Source organism: Oncorhynchus masou, chromosome 13, assembly GCF_036934945.1.
Source record: "Oncorhynchus masou masou isolate Uvic2021 chromosome 13, UVic_Omas_1.1, whole genome shotgun sequence".
Taxonomy (NCBI): domain Eukaryota; kingdom Metazoa; phylum Chordata; class Actinopteri; order Salmoniformes; family Salmonidae; genus Oncorhynchus; species Oncorhynchus masou.
Window position 1 is genome coordinate 82,898,498 of NC_088224.1, and position 23,637 is coordinate 82,922,134.

At 47.7% G+C, this 23,637-nt stretch overlaps 1 protein-coding gene across 2 annotated transcripts in view; it reads left to right on the forward strand.

The window, feature by feature from the left end:
* Nucleotides 1-15,369: 15,369 nt before the first annotated feature.
* The window catches only part of cwf19l2 (CWF19 like cell cycle control factor 2), a 42,701-nt gene continuing 34,433 nt past the window's right edge, over nt 15,370-23,637 (forward strand). For both annotated transcript variants that reach the window (XM_064985280.1, XM_064985281.1), the window contains exons 1-3: nt 15,370-15,490; nt 18,020-18,130; nt 18,413-18,523. In XM_064985280.1, coding sequence (XP_064841352.1) covers nt 15,398-15,490; nt 18,020-18,130; nt 18,413-18,523 — 315 coding nt within the window. In that variant the 5' untranslated portion in view covers nt 15,370-15,397. The remainder of the gene's footprint in view (nt 15,491-18,019; nt 18,131-18,412; nt 18,524-23,637) is intronic.

The window sequence follows — 23,637 nt, forward strand, 5'->3', positions numbered from 1 at the left end:
AACAAGGCAGAGTTCATCTCAGCCTATGCCTCCCTCCAGTCCCTCGACTTCTTGGCACTGACGGAAACATGGATCACCACAGATAACACTGCTACTCCTACTGCTCTCTTTCGTCCGCCCACGTGTTCTCGCACACCCCGAGAGCTTCTGTTCAGCGGGGTGGTGGCACCGGGATCCTCATCTCTCCCAAGTGGTCATTCTCTCTTTCTCCCCTTACCCATCTGTCTATCGCCTCCTTTGAACTCCATGCTGTCACAGTTACCAGCCCTTTCAAGCTTAACATCCTTATCATTTATCGCCCTCCAGGTTCCCTCGGAGAGTTCATCAATGAGCTTGATGCCTTGATAAGCTCCTTTCCTGAGGATGGCTCACCTCTCACAGTCCTGGGCGACTTTAACCTCCCCATGTCTACCTTTGACTCATTCCTCTCTGCCTCCTTCTTTCCACTCCTCTCCTCTTTGACCTCACCCTCTCACCTTCCCCCTACTCACAAGGCAGGCAATATGCTCGACCTCATCTTTACTAGATGCTGTTCTTCCACTAACCTCATTGCAACTCCCTCCAAGTCTCCGACCACTACCTTGTATCCTTTTCCCTCTCGCTCTCATCCAACACTTCCCACACTGCCCCTACTCGGATGGTACCGCGCCGTCCCAACCTTCGCTCTCTCTCCCCCGCTACTCTCTCCTCTTCCATCCTATCATCTCTTCCCTCTGCTCAAACCTTCTCCAACCTATCTCCTGATTCTGCCTCCTCAACCCTCCTCTCTTCCCTTTCTGCATCCTTTGACTGTCTATGTCCCCTATCCTCCAGGCCGGCTCGGTCCTCCCCTCCCGCTCCGTGGCTCGACGACTCATTGCGAACTCACAGAACAGGGCTCCGGGCAGCCGAGCGGAAATGGAGGAAAACTCGCCTCCCTGCGGACCTGGCATCCTTTCACTCCCTCCTCTCTACATTTTCCTCCTCTGTCTCTGCTGCTAAAGCCACTTTCTACCGCTCTAAATTCCAAGCATTTGCCTCTAACCCTAGGAAGCTCTTTGCCACCTTCTCCTCCCTCCTGAATCCTCCTCCCCCTCCCCCCCCTCCCCCTCCTCCCTCTCAACAGCTAGCCAACGTCTACCGAATAGAACTTCAACAACCCGGTCAACATTCCGCTTCGCTCCACAGGTAGTATCACATTTTCATTTCACTTCATTACAGTACAACGGTTTGATTTGTTTGATCGTAGCTAGCTAGCTACATAGCCGTCTGTGTATCAAAGACAATTGTGTAGTCTAGAGCGATTTTCTAGGTTAGCTAGCCAGCTATTGTCGTTCTTTCAACGTAACGTAACGTAATCAACACTGCTAGCTAGCCAGCTAGCCCCCGAATAGCAGCACTGTAGAAACTATTACACTCAACTGAACGACTTGATTAGTGTAGTGTTAGCTAGCTACATAGTTGTCTTTGCTGTCTTCGTATCCAAGATAATTGTGTAGTTTAGAGTGTGTAGACTTAGAGTGATTATCTTAATTTACCGAGGTTAGCTAGCCAGCTATTTGTCGTCCTTAACGTAGGAGATACTGCTAGCTAGCTAGCCAACAGCTAGCCAACGTCTACCGAATAGAACTTCAACAACCCGGTCAACATTCCGCTTCGCTCCACAGGTAGTATCACATTTTCATTTCACTTCATTACAGTACAACGGTTTGATTTGTTTGATCGTAGCTAGCTAGCTACATAGCCGTCTGTGTATCAAAGACAATTGTGTAGTCTAGAGCGATTTTCTAGGTTAGCTAGCCAGCTATTGTCGTTCTTTCAACGTAACGTAACGTAATCAACACTGCTAGCTAGCCAGCTAGCCCCCCGAATAGCAGCACTGTAGAAACTATTACACTCAACGGAACAACTTGATTAGTGTAGTGTCAACAACGCAGCCACTGCCAGCTAGCCTACAAAGTCAACAACGCAGCCACTGCCAGCTAGCCTACTCCAGCAGTACTGTATCATTTCAATCATTTTAGTCAATAAGATTCTTGCTACGTAAGCTTAACTTTCTGAACATTCGAGACGTGTAGTCCACTTGTCATTCCAATCTCCTTTGCATTATAGCGTAGCCTCTTCTGTAGCCTGTCAACTATGTGTCTATCTATCCCTGTTCTCTCCTCTCTGCACAGACCATACAAACACTCCACACCGCGTGGCCGCGGCCACCCTAATCTGGTGGTCCCAGCGCGCACGACCCACGTGGAGTTCCAGGTCTCCGGTAGCCTCTGGAACTGCCGATCTGCGGCCAACAAGGCAGAGTTCATCTCAGCCTATGCCTCCCTCCAGTTCCTCGACTTCTTGGCACTGACGGAAACATGGATCACCACAGATAACACTGCTACTCCTACTGCTCTCTCTTCGTCCGCCCACGTGTTCTCGCACACCCCGAGAGCTTCTGGTCAGCGGGGTGGTGGCACCGGGATCCTCATCTCTCCCAAGTGGTCATTCTCTCTTTCTCCCCTTACCCATCTGTCTATCGCCTCCTTTGAACTCCATGCTGTCACAGTTACCAGCCCTTTCAAGCTTAACATCCTTATCATTTATCGCCCTCCAGGTTCCCTCGGAGAGTTCATCAATGAGCTTGATGCCTTGATAAGCTCCTTTCCTGAGGATGGCTCACCTCTCACAGTCCTGGGCGACTTTAACCTCCCCATGTCTACCTTTGACTCATTCCTCTCTGCCTCCTACTTTCCACTCCTCTCCTCTTTTGACCTCACCCTCTCACCTTCCCCCCCTACTCACAAGGCAGGCAATACGCTCGACCTCATCTTTACTAGATGCTGTTCTTCCACTAACCTCATTGCAACTCCCCTCCAAGTCTCCGACCACTACCTTGTATCCTTTTCCCTCTCGCTCTCATCCAATACTTCCCACACTGCCCCTACTCGGATGGTACTGCGCCGTCCCAACCTTCGCTCTCTCTCCCCCGCTACTCTCTCCTCTTCCATCCTATCATCTCTTCCCTCTGCTCAAACCTTCTCCAACCTATCTCCTGATTCTGCCTCCTCAACCCTCCTCTCTTCCCTTTCTGCATCCTTTGACTGTCTATGTCCCCTATCCTCCAGGCCGGCTCGGTCCTCCCCTCCCGCTCCGTGGCTCGACGACTCATTGCGAACTCACAGAACAGGGCTCCGGGCAGCCGAGCGGAAATGGAGGAAAACTCGCCTCCCCTGCGGACCTGGCATCCTTTCACTCCCTCCTCTCTACATTTTCCTCCTCTGTCTCTGCTGCTAAAGCCACTTTCTACCACTCTAAATTCCAAGCATTTGCCTCTAACCCTAGGAAGCTCTTTGCCACCTTCTCCTCCCTCCTGAATCCTCCTCCCCCTCCCCCCCCCCTCCCCCTCCTCCCTCTCAACAGCTAGCCAACGTCTACCGAATAGAACTTCAACAACCCGGTCAACATTCCGCTTCGCTCCACAGGTAGTATCACATTTTCATTTCACTTCATTACAGTACAACGGTTTGATTTGTTTGATCGTAGCTAGCTAGCTACATAGCCGTCTGTGTATCAAAGACAATTGTGTAGTCTAGAGCGATTTTCTAGGTTAGCTAGCCAGCTATTGTCGTTCTTTCAACGTAACGTAACGTAATCAACACTGCTAGCTAGCCAGCTAGCCCCCGAATAGCAGCACTGTAGAAACTATTACACTCAACGGAACAACTTGATTAGTGTAGTGTCAACAACGCAGCCACTGCCAGCTAGCCTACAAAGTCAACAACGCAGCCACTGCCAGCTAGCCTACTCCAGCAGTACTGTATCATTTCAATCATTTTAGTCAATAAGATTCTTGCTACGTAAGCTTAACTTTCTGAACATTCGAGACGTGTAGTCCACTTGTCATTCCAATCTCCTTTGCATTAGCGTAGCCTCTTCTGTAGCCTGTCAACTATGTGTCTATCTATCCCTGTTCTCTCCTCTCTGCACAGACCATACAAACGCTCCACACCGCGTGGCCGCGGCCACCCTAATCTGGTGGTCCCAGCGCGCACGACCCACGTGGAGTTCCAGGTCTCCGGTAGCCTCTGGAACTGCCGATCTGCGGCCAACAAGGCAGAGTTCATCTCAGACAAAGCCTCCCTCCAGTCCCTCGACTTCTTGGCACTGACGGAAACATGGATCACCACAGATAACACTGCTACTCCTACTGCTCTCTCTTCGTCCGCCCACGTGTTCTCGCACACCCCGAGAGCTTCTGGTCAGCGGGGTGGTGGCACCGGGATCCTCATCTCTCCCAAGTGGTCATTCTCTCTTTCTCCCCTTACCCATCTGTCTATCGCCTCCTTTGAACTCCATGCTGTCACAGTTACCAGCCCTTTCAAGCTTAACATCCTTATCATTTATCGCCCTCCAGGTTCCCTCGGAGAGTTCATCAATGAGCTTGATGCCTTGATAAGCTCCTTTCCTGAGGATGGCTCACCTCTCACAGTCCTGGGCGACTTTAACCTCCCCACGTCTACCTTTGACTCATTCCTCTCTGCCTCCTTCTTTCCACTCCTCTCCTCTTTGACCTCATCCTCTCACCTTCCCCCCCTACTCACAAGGCAGGCAATACGCTCGACCTCATCTTTACTAGATGCTGTTCTTCCACTAACCTCATTGCAACTCCCCTCCAAGTCTCCGACCACTACCTTGTATCCTTTTCCCTCTCGCTCTCATCCAACACTTCCCACACTGCCCCTACTCGGATGGTACCGCGCCGTCCCAACCTTCGCTCTCTCTCCCCCGCTACTCTCTCCTCTTCCATCCTATCATCTCTTCCCTCTGCTCAAACCTTCTCCAACCTATCTCCTGATTCTGCCTCCTCAACCCTCCTCTCTTCCCTTTCTGCATCCTTTGACTCTCTATGTCCCCTATCCTCCAGGCCGGCTCGGTCCTCCCCTCCCGCTCCGTGGCTCGACGACTCATTGCGAGCTCACAGAACAGGGCTCCGGGCAGCCGAGCGGAAATGGAGGAAAACTCGCCTCCCTGCGGACCTGGCATCCTTTCACTCCCTCCTCTCTACATTTTCCTCCTCTGTCTCTGCTGCTAAAGCCACTTTCTACCACTCTAAATTACAAGCATTTGCCTCTAACCCTAGGAAGCTCTTTGCCACCTTCTCCTCCCTCCTGAATCCTCCTCCCCCTCCCCCCTCCTCCGTCTCTGCAGATGACTTCGTCAACCATTTTGAAAAGAAGGTCGACGACATCCGATCCTCGTTTGCTAAGTCAAACGACACCGCTGGTTCTGCTCACACTGCCCTACCCTGTGCTCTGACCTCTTTCTCCCCTCTCTCTCCAGATGAAATCTCGCTTCTTGTGACGGCCGGCCGCCCAACAACCTGCCCGCTTGACCCTATCCCCTCCTCTCTTCTCCAGACCATTTCCTGAGACCTTCTCCCTTACCTCACCTCGCTCATCAACTCATCAACTCATCCCTGACCGCTGGCTACGTCCCTTCCGTCTTCAAGAGAGCGAGAGTTGCACCACCTTCTGAAAAATCCTACACTCGATCCCTCCGATGTCAACAACTACAGACCAGTATCCCTTCTTTCTTTTCTCTCCAAAACTCTTGAACGTGCCGTCCTTGGCCAGCTCTCCCGCTATCTCTCTCAGAATGACCTTCTTGATCCAAATCAGTCAGGTTTCAAGACTAGTCATTCAACTGAGACTGCTCTTCTCTGTATCACGGAGGCGCTCCGCACTGCTAAAGCTAACTCTCTCTCCTCTGCTCTCATCCTTCTAGACCTATCGGCTGCCTTCGATACTGTGAACCATCAGATCCTCCTCTCCACCCTCTCCGAGTTGGGCATCTCCGGCGCGGCCCACGCTTGGATTGCGTCCTACCTGACAGGTCGCTCCTACCAGGTGGCGTGGTGAGAATCTGTCTCCTCACCACGCGCTCTCACCACTGGTGTCCCCCAGGGCTCTGTTCTAGGCCCTCTCCTATTCTCGCTATACACCAAGTCACTTGGCTCTGTCATAACCACACATGGTCTCTCCTATCATTGCTATGCAGACGACACACAATTAATCTTCTCCTTTCCCCCTTCTGATGACCAGGTGGCGAATCGCATCTCTGCATGTCTGGCAGACATATCAGTGTGGATGACGGATCACCACCTCAAGCTGAACCTCGGCAAGACGGAGCTGCTCTTCCTCCCGGGGAAGGACTGCCCGTTCCATGATCTCGCCATCACGGTTGACAACTCCATTGTGTACTCCTCCCAGAGCGCTAAGAACCTTGGCGTGATCCTGGACAACACCCTGTCGTTCTCAACTAACATCAAGGCGGTGGCCCGTTCCTGTAGGTTCATGCTCTACAACATCCGCAGAGTACGACCCTGCCTCACACAGGAAGCGGCGCAGGTCCTAATCCAGGCACTTGTCATCTCCCGTCTGGATTACTGCAACTCGCTGTTGGCTGGGCTCCCTGCCTGTGCCATTAAACCCCTACAACTCATCCAGAACGCCGCAGCCCGTCTGGTGTTCAACCTTCCCAAGTTCTCTCACGTCACCCCGCTCCTCCGCTCTCTCCACTGGCTTCCAGTTGAAGCTCGCATCCGCTACAAGACCAGGGTGCTTGCCTACGGAGCTGTGAGGGGAACGGCACCGCAGTACCTCCAGGCTCTGATCAGGCCCTACACCCAAACAAGGGCACTGCGTTCATCCACCTCTGGCCTGCTCGCCTCCCTACCACTGAGGAAGTACAGTTCCCGCTCAGCCCAGTCAAAACTGTCCACTGCTCTGGCACCCCAATGGTGGAACAAACTCCCTCACGACGCCAGGACAGCGGAGTCAATCACCACCTTCCGGAGACACCTGAAACCCCACCTCTTTAAGGAATACCTAGGATAGGATAAAGTAATCCTTCTCACCCCCCCCCCCTTAAATGATTTAGATGCACTATTGTAAAGTGGCTGTTCCACTGGATGTCATAAGGTGAATTCACCAATTTGTAAGTCGCTCTGGATAAGAGCATCTGCCAAATGACTTAAATGTAAATGTAAATGATCTGTCGGAAAGATATCAGTTTGTCTCTGTGAATGGTTTGTCCTCTGACAAATCAACTAAATTGAGATGTGGGGGTGAGGTGGAGAGAGATGGGGAAAGAGAGATGTGGGGAAAGAGAGATGTGGAAGAAGGGAGAGAGAGAGATGGGGAGGGAGAGAGATAGAGAGAGAGAGATGGGGAAAAAAGATATAGAGAGATGGGAAGAGACAATGATAGAGAATGGGAAGGTAGAGGGAGATGGGGAAAGTGGGAGAGAGAGAGAGAGAGAGGGGGAAGGGAGACAGATTGTGAAGGAGAGGGAGATGGGGAGGGAAAGAGAGAGAGATACAGTGCCTTGCGAAAGTATTCGAACCCCTTGAACTTTGAAACCTTTTGCCACATTTCAGGCTTCAAACATAAAGATATAAAACTGTATTTTTTGTGAAGAATCAACAACAAGTGGGACACAATCATGAAGTGGAACGACATTTATTGGATATTTCAAACTTTTTTAACAAATCAAAAACTGAAAAATTGGGCGTGCAAAATTATTCACCCCCTTAAGTTAATACTTTGTAGCGTCACCTTTTGCTGCGATTACAGCTGTAAGTCGCTTGGGGTATGTCTCTATCAGTTTTTCACATCGAGAGACTGAAATTTTTCCCCATTCCTCCTTGCAAAACAGCTCAAGCTCAGTGAGGTTGGATGGAGAGCATTTGTGAACAGCAGTTTTCAGTTCTTTCCACAGATTCTCGATTGGATTCAGGTCTGGACTTTGACTTGGCCATTCTAACACCTGGATATGTTTATTTTTGAACCATTCCATTGTAGATTTTGCTTTGGATCATTGTCTTGTTGGAAGACAAATCTCCGTCCCAGTCTCAGGTCTTTTGCAGACTCCATCAGGTTTTAATAATAATAATAATAATAATAATATATCCCATTTAGCAGACGCTTTTGTCCAAAGCGACTTACAAGTCGGCTGGGGCCACTACTTTTACATATGGGTGGCCCCAGCGGGAATCGAACCCACGACGCTTGGCGTTGCAAGCGCCATGCTCTACCGACTGAGCCACACAGGACCCCGTTTTCTTCCAGAATGGTCCTGTATTTGGCTCCATCCATCTACCCATCAATTTTAACCATCTTCCCTGTCCCTGCTGAAGAAAAGCAGGCCCAAACCATGATGCTGCCACCACCATGTTTGACAGTGGGGATGGTGTGTTCAGGGTGATGAGCTGTGTTGCTTTTACGCCAAACATAACGTTTTGCATTGTTGCCAAAAAGTTACATTTTGGTTTCATCTGACCAGAGCACCTTCTTCCACATGTTTGGTGTGTCTCCCAGGTGGCTTGTGGCAAACTTTAAACGACACTTTTTATGGATTTCTTTAAGAAATAGCTTTCTTCATGCCACTCTTCCATAAAGACCAGATTTGTGCAATATACGACTGATTGTTGTCCTATGGACAGAGTCTCCCACCTCAGCTGTAGATCTCTGCAGTTCATCCAGAGTGATCATGGGCCTCTTGGCTGCATCTCTGATCAGTTTTCTCCTTGTATGAGCTGAAAGTTTAGAGTGACGGCCAGGTCTTGGTAGATTTGCAGTGGTCTGATACTCCTTCCATTTCAATATTATCGCTTGCACAGTGCTCCTTGGGATGTTTAAAGCTTGGGAAATCTTTTTTGTATCCAAATCCGGCTTTAAACTTCTTCACAACAGTATCTCGGACCTGCCTGGTGTGTTCCTTGTTCTTCATGATGCTCTCTGCGCTTTTAACGGACCTCTGAGACTATCACAGTGCAGGTGCATTTATACGGAGACTTGATTACACACAGGTGGATTGTATTTATCATCATTAGTCATTTAGGTCAACATTGGATCATTCAGAGATCCTCACTGAACTTCTGGAGAGAGTTTGCTGCACTGAAAGTAAAGGGGCTGAATAATTTTGCACGCTCAATTTCTCAGTTTTTGATTTCTTAAAAAAGTTTGAAATATCCAATAAATGTCGTTCCACTTCATGATTGTGTCCCGCTTGTTATTGATTCTTCACAAAAAATACAGTTTTATATCTTTATGTTTGAAGCCTGAAATGTGGCAAAAGTTCGCAAAGTTCAAGGGGTTCGAATACTTTCGAGTCAGCGTATAGTCAATGTTGTTCTCTGAGGCTGACTGGAACATATTCCAGTCCGCGTGATCAGAACATTCTTGAAGTGTGGATTCCGATTGGTCAGACCAGCATTGAATGGTTCTTGTCACTGGTACATCTTGTTTGAGTTTCTGCCTATTAGACTGTAGGAGCAAGATGGGGTCGTGGTCGGATTTGCATTACAAAAGTTAGAGTAGCAGTGATGGAGTGTATTACCCCTGTGCATAGTGCAATCAATACGCTGAAAGAAATTCCTTGTCCATAGACTGCTTACAGGGTAATGAAACCAATGTAATTTTGTAATTTCGGTGAACTATCCCTTAAAATGTGTGTTTTCTGTGGTTTATACATTTGAGTAATTTAGCAGACACTCTTATGCAGAGTGACTTTCAGTAGTAAGTGCATACATTGTCATATGTGTTAGTACTGTTCCCCCGTGGGAATTGAACCCACAACCCTGGTGTTGCAAGTGCCATGCTCTACCAACTAATAACCCCCAGGAAGTTTGATGTGGTGCCAGCCTGTGACTCAGAATCTCCTGCTGCAGTGACCTCTGACCTCATTAACCATAATAACCTCACCCTAAGAGGAGGGGCACCAGGACCTCTCTCACCTTTGTAAATTGTGCCGCACACCATGTGACTGCAGTGAGCTCCTTGATTTGTAAAGGAGATGGGATTGATGTTTTTGTGTGTCTCTGTGTGTACTGACTGACGCCTGCCGTATGGAAATTGGTCACATGTACAAGGGGATCGCTGGTCCCTTCAGCATCACTCGACACTCCCCTTAGCCACGCGTGTGTCACTTCCTGTCTTCCATTGAACCAGAAACCATTCTCGCTGATGTGGGCTCTGGGAACGTAAACTACCTGGGCATCAACCCTGAAGTGATTGCGGTAAGGTGGTCTGTGAGGGTAGTTTATAAATACTAGCATCTTTAAACACTATCAATGGAGGAGAGCGAGTTCTGTTTATTGACCCTGTGGCTCTCTCTCTTCTCTCAACTCAATTAGCCTTCCATACAAGCTTTTCACAGACTCTTTTTGTGAAAATGGATTAGGATACCTGCAGATACTCTTCTCCCCCTCAGCCAATCTTATAGTGATAACTTCACTACTTTGAATTGAATGTGAATGTTGACCTTCGTGTGTCTGTCTCTGTGTACGAGCAAGAGTGAATGTACATTTTTGGTGTGTGTGTGTGTGTGTGTGTGTGTGTGTGTGTGTGTGTGTGTGTGTGTGTGTGTGTGTGTCTGTGTCTGTGTCTGTGTCTGTGTCTGTGTGTGTGTGTGTGTGTGTGTGTGTGTGTGTGTGTGTGTGTGTGTGTGTGTGTGTTTGTGTGTTTGCACTTGCGCATGATGACAGAGACTATATGAAATTCACCTCCAGCCCTGACCCAGATCCTTCCTTATAGGCTACAGCGAATGACTCATAGAGCTTAATTACATTTCTCCCCTGAACAAGAGTTTTATTGAAAAGATTATTACTGCTATCAATTTCCCTCACTCTCTCCTCTCCTACTCTGCTGTGAGTTATTGTGGCTCGCTAATCTGACTGTAATTTGTCCACTGCTGGTTTTCATTATGTGGAGTAAATTGGATGGCTTTGATAAGGATGAAAATGTCTTCATGAATCTCTCGATGAGGCCTGTGTACAGGCAGGCCAGTGATGGGGAGCTTTATAATCAGTAGTTGTGTCCTTTCCTTTCATTATTTAATCTGAAAACTGTGGAAAAGGAGTAATTACTACCAGCCCTACCTCCAGCCCCAGCCTTATTCCCAGCCCTACCCCCAGCCCTACCCCCAGGCCTACCCCCAGCCCTGTTCCTAGCCCTACCCCCAGCCCTGCTCCTAGCCCTACCCCCAGCCCTACCCCCAGCCCTACCCCCAGCCCTGCTCCTAGCCCTACCCCCAGCCCTACCCCCAGCCTTATTCCCAGCCCTGCGCCGAGCATTACCCTTCACCCAACCCCCAGCCCTGCCCCCAGCCCTACCCCCAGGCCTACCCCCAGCCCTGCTCCTAGCCCTACCCCCAGCCCTACCCCCAGCCCTGCTCCTAGCCCTACCCCCAGCCCTGCTCCTAGCCCTACCCCCAGCCCTACCCCCAGCCCTACCCCCAGCCCTGCTCCTAGCCCTACCCCCAGCCCTACCCCCAGCCCTGCTCCTAGCCCTACCCCCAGCCCTACCCCCAGCCCTGCTCCTAGCCCTACCCCCAGCCCTGCTCCTAGCCCTACCCCAGCCCTACCCCCAGCCCTCCCCCAGCCTTATTCCCAGCCCTGCTCCGAGCATTACCCTTCACCCAACCCCCAGCCCCAGCCCTACCCTAGCCCCACTCCCAGCCCTGCTCCCAGCCCCGCTCCCACTCCCAGCCCTGCTCTGAGCCCCAGCTCTGCTCCCAGCCTTACCCCCAGCCCTACCCCCAGCCCTACTCCCAGCCCTGCTCCGAGTCCCAGCTCTGCTCCCAGCCTTACCCCCAGCCCTACCCCCAGCCCTACTCCCAGCCCTGCTCCGAGTCCCAGCCCTGCTCCCAGCCCCAGCCCTACCCCCAGCCCTACTCCCAGCCCTACCCCCAGCCCTGCTCCCAGACCAGCCCTCCCCCAGCCTTATTCCCAGCCCTGCTCCGAGCATTACCCTTCACCCTACCCCCAGCCCTGCTCCAAGCCCCAGCCCTGCTCCCAGCCCCAGCCCTACCCCCAGCCCTGCTCCCAGACCAGCCCTCCCCAGCCTTATTCCCAGCCCTGCTCCGAGCATTACCCTTCACCCTACCCCCAGCCCTGCTCCCAGCCCCAGCCCTGCTCCCAGCCCCAGCCCTACCCCCAGCCCTGCTCCCAGCCCCAGCCCTACCCCCAGCCCTGCTCCCACCCCCAGCCCTGCTCCCAGACCAGCCCTCCCCCAGCCTTATTCCCAGCCCTGCTCCGAGCATTACCCTTCACCCTACCCCCAGCCCTGCTCCAAGCCCCAGCCCTGCTCCCAGCCCCAGCCCTACCCCCAGCCCTGCTCCCAGCCCCAGCCCTACTCCCAGCCCTGCTCCGAGCCCCAGCCCTGCTCCGAGCATTACCCTTCACCCTACCTCCAGCCCTACTCCCAGCCCCAGCCCTACCCCCAGCCCTGCTCCCAGCCCCAGCCCTACCCCCAGCCCTGCTCCCAGTCCCAGCCCTACCCCCAACCCTGCTCCCAGTTCCAGCCCTACCCCCAACCCCGCTCCCAGCCCCGTGTTTCACCGCTACTACCATGTGTTCCAGAAGGGGGAGCTAGAGCTGTTGTATTCGGCACATGTGACATATCAAAATGTGATTTGGTTAGAGGAGCTCTGTGTCAGGTTTAGAAGGGTGACCATACAGAGCAGCTACCAAGATTTGAATGAATTAGTTCCCTAAACTGAAAAACATTGAATTCGGAAATAAATTTGCTTTTCAACTCATCAGATAAAGGCAAGACAATTATACGAGGCAATGATGCGTTTTATTGTCTCTGATTATTGTAAATAATAAAGATTGAAAAACACAATGCCCTTCAAATTAATGAGAAAAGTGTCCGTTTGCTTTCCTTCACTCCAAATGCATGTATTTAGTTTTAAGTGTTTGAAAAAGCCCCAGGATGTTGAAAGGGAATGGTAACCTTGAAATACACTACATGACCAAAGGTATGTGGACATCTCATTCCAAAATCCTTGTCATTAATATGGAGTTGGTCCCCCTTTGCTGCATGGGAAGGCTTTCCACTAGATGCTGGAACAGACTTGCTTCCATTCAGCCACAAGAGCATTAGTTCAGGCACAGATGTTGGTCGATTAGGCCTGGCTCGCAGTCGGCGTTCCAATTCATCACAAAGATTTTGGATGGGGTTGAGGTCACGGCTCTGTGCAGGCCAGTCAAGTTCTTCCACACCAATCTCGACAAACTATGTCTGTACAGACCTCACTTTGTGCATGGGGGCATTGTCATGCTGAAACAGGAAAGGTCCTTCCCCAAACTGTTGCCACAAAGTTGGAAGCACAGAATTGTCCAGAACATCATTGTATACTGTTGCATTAAGATTTCCCTTCACTGGTACTAAGGGGCTTAGCCCGAACCATGAAAAACAGCCCCAGAACATTATTCCTCCTCCACCAAACTTTACAGTTGGCACTATACATTCGGGCAGGTAGCGTTCTCCTGGCATCTGCAAAACCCAGATTAGTTCGTCGGACTGCCAGATGGTGAAGCGTGATTCATCACTCCAGAGAACGCGTTTCCACTGCTCCAGAGTCCAATGTCAACAAGCTTGACACCTCTCCAGCCGACGCTTGGCGTGGGGCATTGTGATCTTAGGCTTGTGTGCTGCTGCTCAACCATGGAAACGCATTTCATCAAGCCCTCGACGAAGAGTTTTTAATGCTGAGGTTGATTCTAGAGGCAGTTTGGAACTCGGTAGTGAGTGTTGCAACAGAGGACAGACGATTTCTACGCACTACACGCTTCAGCACTCGGCGGTCCCGTTCTGTGTGCTTGTGTGGCCTACCACTTCACGACTGAGCCGTTGTTGCTCCTAGATGTTCCCACTTCACAATATCAGCTGTTACAGTTGACAGCTCAAGCAGGGCAGAAATTTGACGAACTGACTTGTTGGAAAGGTGGTATCCTATGACGGTGCCACGTTGAAAGTCACTGAACGCTTCAGTAAGGCCATTTTACTATCAATGTTTGTCTTTGGAGATTGCATGGCTGTGTGCTCGATTTTACACACCTGTCAGCAACGGTTGTGGCTGAAATAGCCGAATCCACTAATTTGAAGGGGTATAGTGTATGTGTCTTTGTAACATTTGAATATTTCACTTTACAAAGGCTTCATACCTCCGTTAGACTGAAGACTTTGGTGTTATGGAAACTTTCGTTTTGAGGTAAACTATTCCTTAAGTACCCTTCATTACCAAGCTGAGTCACTGTAAGTTCTGGTATTTTTAGTGCAGTGTGTTGGTCTGCTGCTGCCGCCATTGCTTCCCAATGCCAGACTAATTCATCTCAATGAGGGCGGTACCAGACAATCACAGAGAGAGGGGCCCCAAATGTCCAGCTCATCAAAAACTGTATGCTCCTCTCTCTCCTCTCTGTCTCTCTCTTGCTCGCTGTCTCCATCTCTCCTCTCTGTCCCTCCACTTTCTGCTGTTTACTGGGATCGTCGTGGTCACTACAATGCCTCTCTGTCAGTTTTCTTCCCTCTTCCATCCTCCTCTGTCTTGCTCCTTACTTCCCTCTCCCTCTCATTCCCCTATCACTCCCCTCCATATCTGCTACTGCATGGTCCCTGAGCAGCCTGAGTATCAGCATTCAGGACCACATTTGTGCTGTCAGGGAGTCTGGCTCTCTGTAGACAGCACCTGAAATGGACATACGCACCCAACACACTCACACACACCAATCATAATGAGATAAGGTCCAACAGATGAGATAAATAGCTGAATGGATCTTGGGGTAATGGGCTCTTGTTCGTGGCAGTGACGGTATCTCAAAGCAGCCCCGTGATAATTGAGAAATGGCTCAAGGTAAATTACCTCTGCGACTGTCTGAGTCCACCGGGACTGAAAAGTTATGTAGTTAAAAGGAGGCTGGAGTCTACCGTACCTGGTGTTTTATCTGGCTATTGATTGTTGTGCTGCTGCTGTTGTCTGCCTCAGATAGGCACTTGACATTTTCAGAAAATTAAAGGTGGTTAGATGTCTGCCTGCCCACAGTGTATTGATCAAATGGATAGTGACATCAAGACAACATTATTGCAATACATTCCTATTCATTATAGGCCATTTTGCATTCCTTATTGTGGTAAACATCTTGGCATTGTCATAGGCAGGCCTATACTGTATAATCCCTTTTTCTTTTTCCTACCAAGCATAACACACTGGAGCCACCACAGAACGAGAATGACATTTTAATTATATGAGACCTACACGATATCCCTTCTCTCAAGTAGTGTTCTGCAGAAACAGTGAGATTGAGAACAGAGAAAATGTTAAATGAAGGCCTAAAAGAGGGGGGATTGAACCTTGCAGTTATGGGATGAGTGCACTGCCCTACTACCTGTACAATCATTTTCCAGGTAATCCAGGTTTGTTCACACGTTCACAAAATATAACTGTATTTCTATCTATTTAAAAAAAATGTTGTATTTGTTTGAACGATCCAATGCAGTGGACTACATTAACCAGAAACAATGTATTTTCAGGGGTCGTAAATATTTTTGCGACGGTTGATGGAAGCACATTTAACGGCAGTGTTATGGCGACGCACGGAGGCAGTTTTGAAAGTGTTAACAGCATCAAAGTCCGAAAAGAATACAAACGTAAAGCCAGGGAGGAGGTTATTCAGAAGGTACATATGTGTGCTTTATAATTAAATACTCGTCTACATGCGCAATGTAAGATACGTTGATATAACGCCAGTACAAAAGCCAAGTGTATGGCTGCAACGACTAGTTGAATGCTAACAAATAGCTAGCCTGAAGGTCTGCCATACGACTTAGTTAGCTAGGTTTGTGATGCATTTTATACAATATTTGCAATTGGTATATATACGTATGTTCAATATTATACATTGATAATAAGTCGTTTGAATAATGCTATTACATACTAGCTCGTACAGCATATCTGTGTAGCTAGCTAGCTATCTTAGCCAGTTCGCTAGCAAACATCAAAACAGTGAGAGGAAGTCACATGGTCCTTGCTAGTAGGGATCATTGGGACGCCTCTCCATCCCACACACTGAAGTTGAACATTAAAATGTGTTAGGGACTTCCGAAGGAATCCGGATAGCACGAACCAGATTCACATGGCTGGCTGGCTAGCTACTGTACCTATTTCGTCTTAGCTAAGCTAACTACCTTTAAACGTGTGTTAGAACTATACAGTCGAACACTGCTGACTGAAGTATTTGTAGAAACTAGTTAACATTACTTGCATTCATTTTCAATTCTTTCCCAAGTACATTAACTTGTCATCATCCCCCCCATGGTGGCTTTGCTACAGTACAATGCTGTTATTCTCTCTCTGGTGGTCAGTCAGGTGTGATGTGAATATGGCAAACACTAGATGGCGAGGTTGTACATAACAGAGCTGGTGCATGCCTCTTTCTGCCTCGGTCTACCCACCTCAGGTGATCAAAGCAAATGTTATTGGTCACATATGTAACCGATGTGAAATGGCAAGCGTTTCAATCGGTGACGTCACTCGCTATGAGGCCTTGAAGTAGTTGTTCCCCTTGCTCTGCTTCGAAGGTGGCTGTTGTCGATGTGTGCAGAGGGTCCCTGGTAAGAGACCAGGAAGGGCGAGGAGAGGGACGGAAGCTATACTGTTACACATACACATATTTAGCAGATGTTATTGCTGGTGTAGTGAAATGCTTGTTCCTAGCTCCAACAGTGCAGTAATATCTAACAATTCACAACACTACACACATCTAAAAGTAAAATAATGGAATTAAGAAATATATAAATATTAGGACGAGCAATGTCGGAGTGACATTGACTAATATATATTAGATCAGAATACAGTATATAGATATGAGATGAGTAAAGCAGTATGTTAACTTTATTGAAGTGTCTAGTGTTACATTATTAAAGTGGCCAGTGATTCAAAGTCTATGTATAGAGGGTAGCAGCCTCTAAGGTGCAGGGTTGGGTAACCGGGTGGTATTCGGCTAGTGATGGCTATTTAACAGTCTGGTGGCCTTGAGATAGAAGCTGTTTTTCAGTCTCTCAGTCCCAGCTTTGAGGTGGGGTGAACAAGTCATGGCTTGGGTGGTTGTCCTTGATGAGCTTTTTGGCCTTCCTGTGACATCGGGTGCTATAAGTGTCTTGGAGGGCAGGCAGTGTGCCCCCGGTGATGCGTTTGGCAGACCGCACCACCCTCTGGAGAGCCCTGTGGTTGCGGGCGGTACAGTTGCCGTACCAGGCTGTGATCCAGCCCAACAGAATGCTCTCAATTGTGCATAAAGGTTTGTGAGGGTCTTAGAGCCAAGCCAAATTTCTTCAGCCTCCTGAGGTTGAAGAGGTGCTGTTGCGCCTTCTTCACCACACTGTATTTGTTACTTTTATTTCCTATTTTTCTTAAAACTGCATTGTTGGTTAAAGGCTTGAAAGCAACTATTTCACTGTTGTATTTAGCGCATGTGACAAGTACAATTTGATTTGTTTTGTCTGTGTGGGTGGATCATTTCACATCGTCAGTGATGTGTAGGCCGAGGAACATCAAGCTTTCCACCTTCTCCACTGCGGTCCCAGCAAAGTGGATAGGGGCGTGCTCACTCTGCTATTTCCTGAAGTCCACGATCAGCTCCTTCATTTTGTATGGTGTAAGGTGTTAAGATCACTTTTACAATAGATTACTAGGGAGAAATACAGAGCAAATGACGCCGTGCTCTCTGAGGACAGGAAGGAAATGACAAGGCGGGTGGAGGCTTGCATCAATGGAAGCAGATTGTTATTGTTTACAGTGGTGTGATTGATCGAGGCACACCATAGTGTGTGTGCAAATATGAGGTGTCGTCAGTCAGGTAATGGCGTCTGACGGGGATGGCAGGACAAACACTGCTGCAGGGAGATAAGGTGCTGTGACGCCACCACTCCGGATTCATTTTAACATGGTTAAATTCCTCTTTCACAACACATATACAATCATTTAACACCTTACACCATACATATGCATGTCATGCATGCAAAAACATCAACACAGAGTAGTGGGGTCCATGTTATCTCCTGAGCAGCTGGGTTGACTATATAAACACAGTGTGAGGTGTTTGTGAAATGGTGACACACCTGAACTCTCTCCATTTATTTCTCTTTCTCACCTTATCTCTCCCTTCTTCCTCCCCCTCTCTCACTTAATCTCCCCCTCCCTCCCTCAGGCTAAGCAGCAGTATGAGAAGGAGGAGAAAAGGAAGGAGCTGAAGAGACAGCGAGGAGAGGACACCTGGATGCTCCCTGAAGTTGACCTCCGACTGCAGCAGCTAGAACAGGTCAGCAGGTCGTTGCGTTGGTAACCCCATGACCTTTTAAGGAGGTAGCTCGTGTGACCTCCCTATCCTCTGCATGGCCTAGTAGTATGGTTGACCCCAAAGTCAATATTTGGTTGTCATCCAGTAACAGTCGACCTAGAGCTGAGCTGTTTTTCATACCGTCATCTTTTTTGTAGCTCGGGCTTATTGATGTTTCCAGACCCTTTATCCTATCTATCACGTCTTCATACTGATCACTTAGTTTTGCATATTTTAATCAGGCCCACTCATTTCTGTCACCAGGAGGTTTCAGGCAAGAAGAAGAAAGAGAAAAAGGCCAAGAAGATTAAGAAGAAGAGGAAGAAGGAGGAGAAGAAGAAGAGAGCTGAAGGAAGAGATGGGTCCAGCTCAGAGGTATGTGTCATTGGACTGGCATATCTTTGTATTGCACCCTTTCCTTTCACCTTTCTTTTCCTCTCACATTCCCTTTCATTCTGATTCCCTCTCTTGGGCTTCCTGTCCTGTGTCCTGAACATAGTGCCTTCAGCAAATATTCACACCCCTTGACTTTTTCCACATTTTGTTACAGCCTGAATTTAAAATGGATTAAATAGCGATTTAAAAAAAAAACAATAATAATATTTTTTTATCACTGGCCTATACACAATACCCGTAATGTCAAAGCTGAATAATGTTTAGAAATTAATACAAAATTGAGAAGCTGAAATGTCTCAAGTCAATAAATATTCAACCCTTTTCTTATGGCAAGTCTTAATAAGTTCAGGAGTGAACATTTACTTAATAATTTGCATGGATTCACTTTGTGTGCAATAATATTGTTTAATGTGATTTTTGACGACCTCTTTTCTATACCTCACACATACAATTATCTATAAGGTCCCTCAGTCAAGCAGTGAATTTCAAACACAAAGACCAGGGAGGTTTCCAATGCCTCACAAAGAAGGGCACATATTGGTAGATGGGTAAAACAAAACAAAAGTAGACATTGGAAATGGTGAAGTTATTAATTATACTTTGGATGGTGTATTGATACACTCAGTCACTACAAAGATACAGGCGTCTTTCCTAACTCAGTTACCGTAGAGCAGGGGTGTCAAAGTCAAATGGACGGAGGGCCAAATAAAAAATTTAGCTACAAGCCGAGGGCCGGACTGTTCGAATGTTCATTGAAAAATTTTTAAATGACGCATATAGTCTAGTGAACCTAATTGAACCTACTGAAAACCTAACAAATATATTCCAATATGATCAGATAAATAAAGCAATATTTTCTTATGGCTCTGTCAGTAATCTTTAATTTTCAACAGACACAAAAGACAAATTTCCTTTATATAAAAATCCCCATAACATGAACATTAAATGAAAGAAACCGGTATTCAAGGCACCATCAGTAGCCTATATTTTCTATTTTAGCAAAAGTGGGCTAAATTTACTTCAAAGAAAAAAACAATAATAGCAATTTTCTATCATCCACTCAACTGAAATATTTTTAAAATATAATTGGATTGAAATACAATAAAATAAAGTGCAAAAATCTATTAATCAAAAACAACACTTTGTTTAAGGAGAAGTAACATGCAGTGAAAACAAATATTAAACTTTAACTTTTAAACTTGAACTGAGTAAAAACTCTAAATATGTGATTGCACAGTAATGTTCACTTGTTTGAGGTTGAGGGTGATACTTGGTGGTGTCCCATCTTTTCCACAAGTTCATCAATGTTCGGGGTAAGGCTCTGAGCTGAGGAAATCCTCAGAATTGAGTGGAGGTGTTCAGCAGTAAGTCGACTTCTGTGTGATGTTTTGTTCAGGTTCATCAAAGAAAAAAGTTGTTCACACAGGTATGTGCTGCCAAACATAGACAACGTTTGAGCAGCCTGGATGCGCAGCTGGGGCATTGTGTCGGGAGGAAACGGGCGAACTCCGCAGCACCCACTGCCGCATATTTTGCCCTCAGTGCATCATTGCATTGGAGGTCAATCAACTCCATTTGGAGGTTTGGTGGTGAGCTTTCCACGTCAACAGCAAATGGGTTACCGAGCAGTTCCAACCTGCTTTTTTGTGCTTCAAAGTCAGCAAATCGGCGTCGAAAGTCAGCGGCAAGCATACCTATTTTATCAGCCAACTGTGCGCTCGGGAACGCACTGGTAGAGAGCTTCTCTTTCATGGTCTGGCAGCTGGGAAAGTGGCTCAAATTTTCTTTCCGCATCTGCGTCTCCCACAGAGTCAGTTTGGTTTTAAATGCCTTCACTGTACTGTACATATCAGAGATGACATGATCCCGACCCTGCAGCTGCAAGTTCATTGCATTCAGATGACTCGTAATGTCACACCGAAAAGCCATTTCACACAGAAACATTTCGTCTCGGAGTTGTGTTGTGTCTTTCCCTTTGCTGTCCAAGAACAGACAAATCTCCTCACGAAGCTCGAAACATCTTTGAAGCACCTTTCCCTGGCTTAGCCATCGCACCTCTGTGTGATAAGGCAAATCACCATGCTCCGTTTCTAACTCCGTCAGAAATGCCTTGAACTGGCGGTGATTCAAACCTTTGGCTCTGATAAAGTTAACTGTGCGCGTGATGATGCTCATTACATGCTCCATTTTCAAGGCTTTACCGCACAACGCTTCCTGGTGTATGATACAATGATAAGCTGTCAGCTCACCTGTCGCGTTTTCCTCTTGCATCTTTTCCCGTATCTTCGCCACCAGTCCGCTCCTGTGTCCACACATCGCAGGTGCTCCGTCGGTTGTCAAACCCACGAGTTTTTCCCAAGGCAGCTCCATCTCATTTACACATCTTGACACCTCTTCATACAAATCATGCCCCGTAGTTGTGCCATGCATAGGACGTAAAGCCAAAAACTCCTCTGTCACGCTTAGGCTGGAGTCCACTCCGCGGATGAAAATTGACAACTGGGCAATGTCAGAAATGTCGGTGCTCTCATCCACAGCCAAGGAATATGCAATGAAATCTTTTCCCTTTTTCACAAGCTGCTCTTTTAGATTGATGGACAACTGGTCTACTCTCTCGGCAATGGTGTTTCTGCTCAGACTCACATTTAAAAAGAGTTGCCTTTTTCTGGGCAAACTTCGTCACAAACTTTAATCATGCAGTTTTTGATGAAATCCCCCTCCGTAAATGGCCGGGCTGATTTAGCGATCTCTTCTGCCAAAATAAAACTGGCCTTGACAGCAGCCTGGCCTTGTGATTTGGCTTTTTTGAACAGAGCCTGTCGAGATTTGAGGCCTCGTTTTAATTCCTCTGCCTTTTGTAGCCTTTGTTCCATGTCCATATTCTTGTTTTTGTCCGCGTGTTTCGTTTCATAATGTCGTCTCAGATTATACTCTTTCAGTACCGCCACACTTTCTCCACACAGAAGACACACAGGTTTTCCAGCTACCTCCGTGAACATATACTCCGACTCCCACCTTGTTTGAAACCCCGGTTCTCAGTGTCCACCTTCCGTTTTGCCATTTTTGATGGGTATCTGAAAGTTAATTTTACTGTGATGCTGACGACTGCTGTGCCAATAAATATTGAAATGAAGCAGCCTACTGCTCGGTGCGTCACCGTTGCATTGTGGGAAATGTAGTATTGGTGCGTGTAAAAGATCTGCGGGCTGCCGGCTTGCTGCGGTCTGCGGGCCGGTTCTAATAATAAATCAAGATCATCCCAGGGGCCGTAAAAAACCTTCTCGCGGGCCGGATGTGGCCCGCGGGCCTTGACTCTGACATATGTGCCGTAGAGGAAGGAAACCGCTCAAGGATTTCACCACAAGGCCAATGGTTACTTTAAAACATTTACAGAGTTTAATGTCTGTGATAGGATAAAACTGAGGATGGATCAACAATATTGTAGTTACTCCTCAATACTAACCCAATTGACAGAGTGCAAAGGAAGCCTGTGCAGAATACAACTATTCCAAAACAATTCACTTTTTGTCCTGAATTCAAAGTTCTATTTGGGGAAAATCCAATACAGCGCTTTACTGAGTGCCACTCTCCATATTTCCAAGCGTAGTGGTGGCTGCATCATGTTATGGGTATGCTTGTAGTTGTTAAGGACTGGGAAGTTTTCAGGATAAAATTAAACTGAATGGCACTAAGCACAGGCAACATTATAGAGGAAAACCTGGTTATCTGCTTACCACCAGATACTGGGAGATGAATTCCCTTTTCAGCAGGACAGTAACCTAAAACACAATACCAAATCTATACTGGATGGCTTACCAAGAAGACAGTGAATGTTCCTGATTGGCCAAGTTAGTTTGGACACAAATATACTTGAAAATCAATGACAAGATCTGAAAATGATTAACAACCATTTGACAGAGCTTGAAGAATTTTGAGAAGAATAATGGGCAAACATTTTACAATCCAGGTGTGTTAAGCTCTTAGACTTACCCAGAAAGACTCACAGCTGAAATCACTGCCAAAGGTGCTGCTTTTTATTATTATTTTTATTTTATCCAATTGTCCCATCGCTGCAACTCCCTTATGGGCTCTTGAGAGGCGAAGGTCTAGAGCCGTGCCTCCTCCGAAACACAACCCAACCAAGCTGCACTGCTTCTTGACACAATGCCCACTTAACCCGGAAGCCAGCCACACCAATGTGTCGGAGGGAACACCGTACACCTGGCGATTGTGTCAGCGTGCTTTGCGCCACAGGAGTCGCTAGGGAGTGACGAGACAAGAACTTCCCTGCCACCCTCTCCTAACCCGGACAATTGTGCGCCACCCCATGCGTCCTCCTGGTTTGCGGCCAGGCTGAGACAGAGCCTGGACTCAAATCACTCGGGAGGCTGACAACGGTGCTTCTACAAAGTATTGATTCTAGGGTGTGAATACTATGCAAATGACATTTTTTCTTAATTTAATTTTCAATACTTTTGTAAACATTTTCAATTTGTCATTATGGGTTTTTGTAAGGCTTGATCCTAGGCCCCACGCTCAATTTACATCAACAACATAGCTCAGGCAGTAGGAAGCTCTCCTATCCATTTATATGCAGATGATACAGTCTCATACTCAGCTGGCCCCTCCCCGGATTTTGTGTTAAATGCTCTACAACAAAGCTTTCTTAGTGTCCAACAAGTTTTCTCTACCCTTAACCTTGTTCTGAACACATCCAAAACAAAGGTCAATAAAGGTCAAAGGCTAACAAAGGTCAAAGTCTGTATACAGTAGAGGGGCTGTATACAGTAGAGGGGCTGTATACAGTAGAGGGGCTGTATACAGTAGAGGGGCTGTATACAGTAGAGGGGCTGCATACAGACATCGGTTAGTCAGGCTGATTGAGGTAGTATGTAGATATGGTTAAAGTGACTATGCATATATGATAAACGGAGAGTAGCAGCAGCGTAAAAGAGGGGTTGGAGGGGCACACAATGCAGATAGTCTGGGTAGCCATTTGATTACCTGTTCAGGAGTCTTATGGCTTGGGGGTAAAAACTGTTGAGAAGCCTTTTTGTCATAGACTTGGCACTCCGGTACCGCTTGCTATGCGG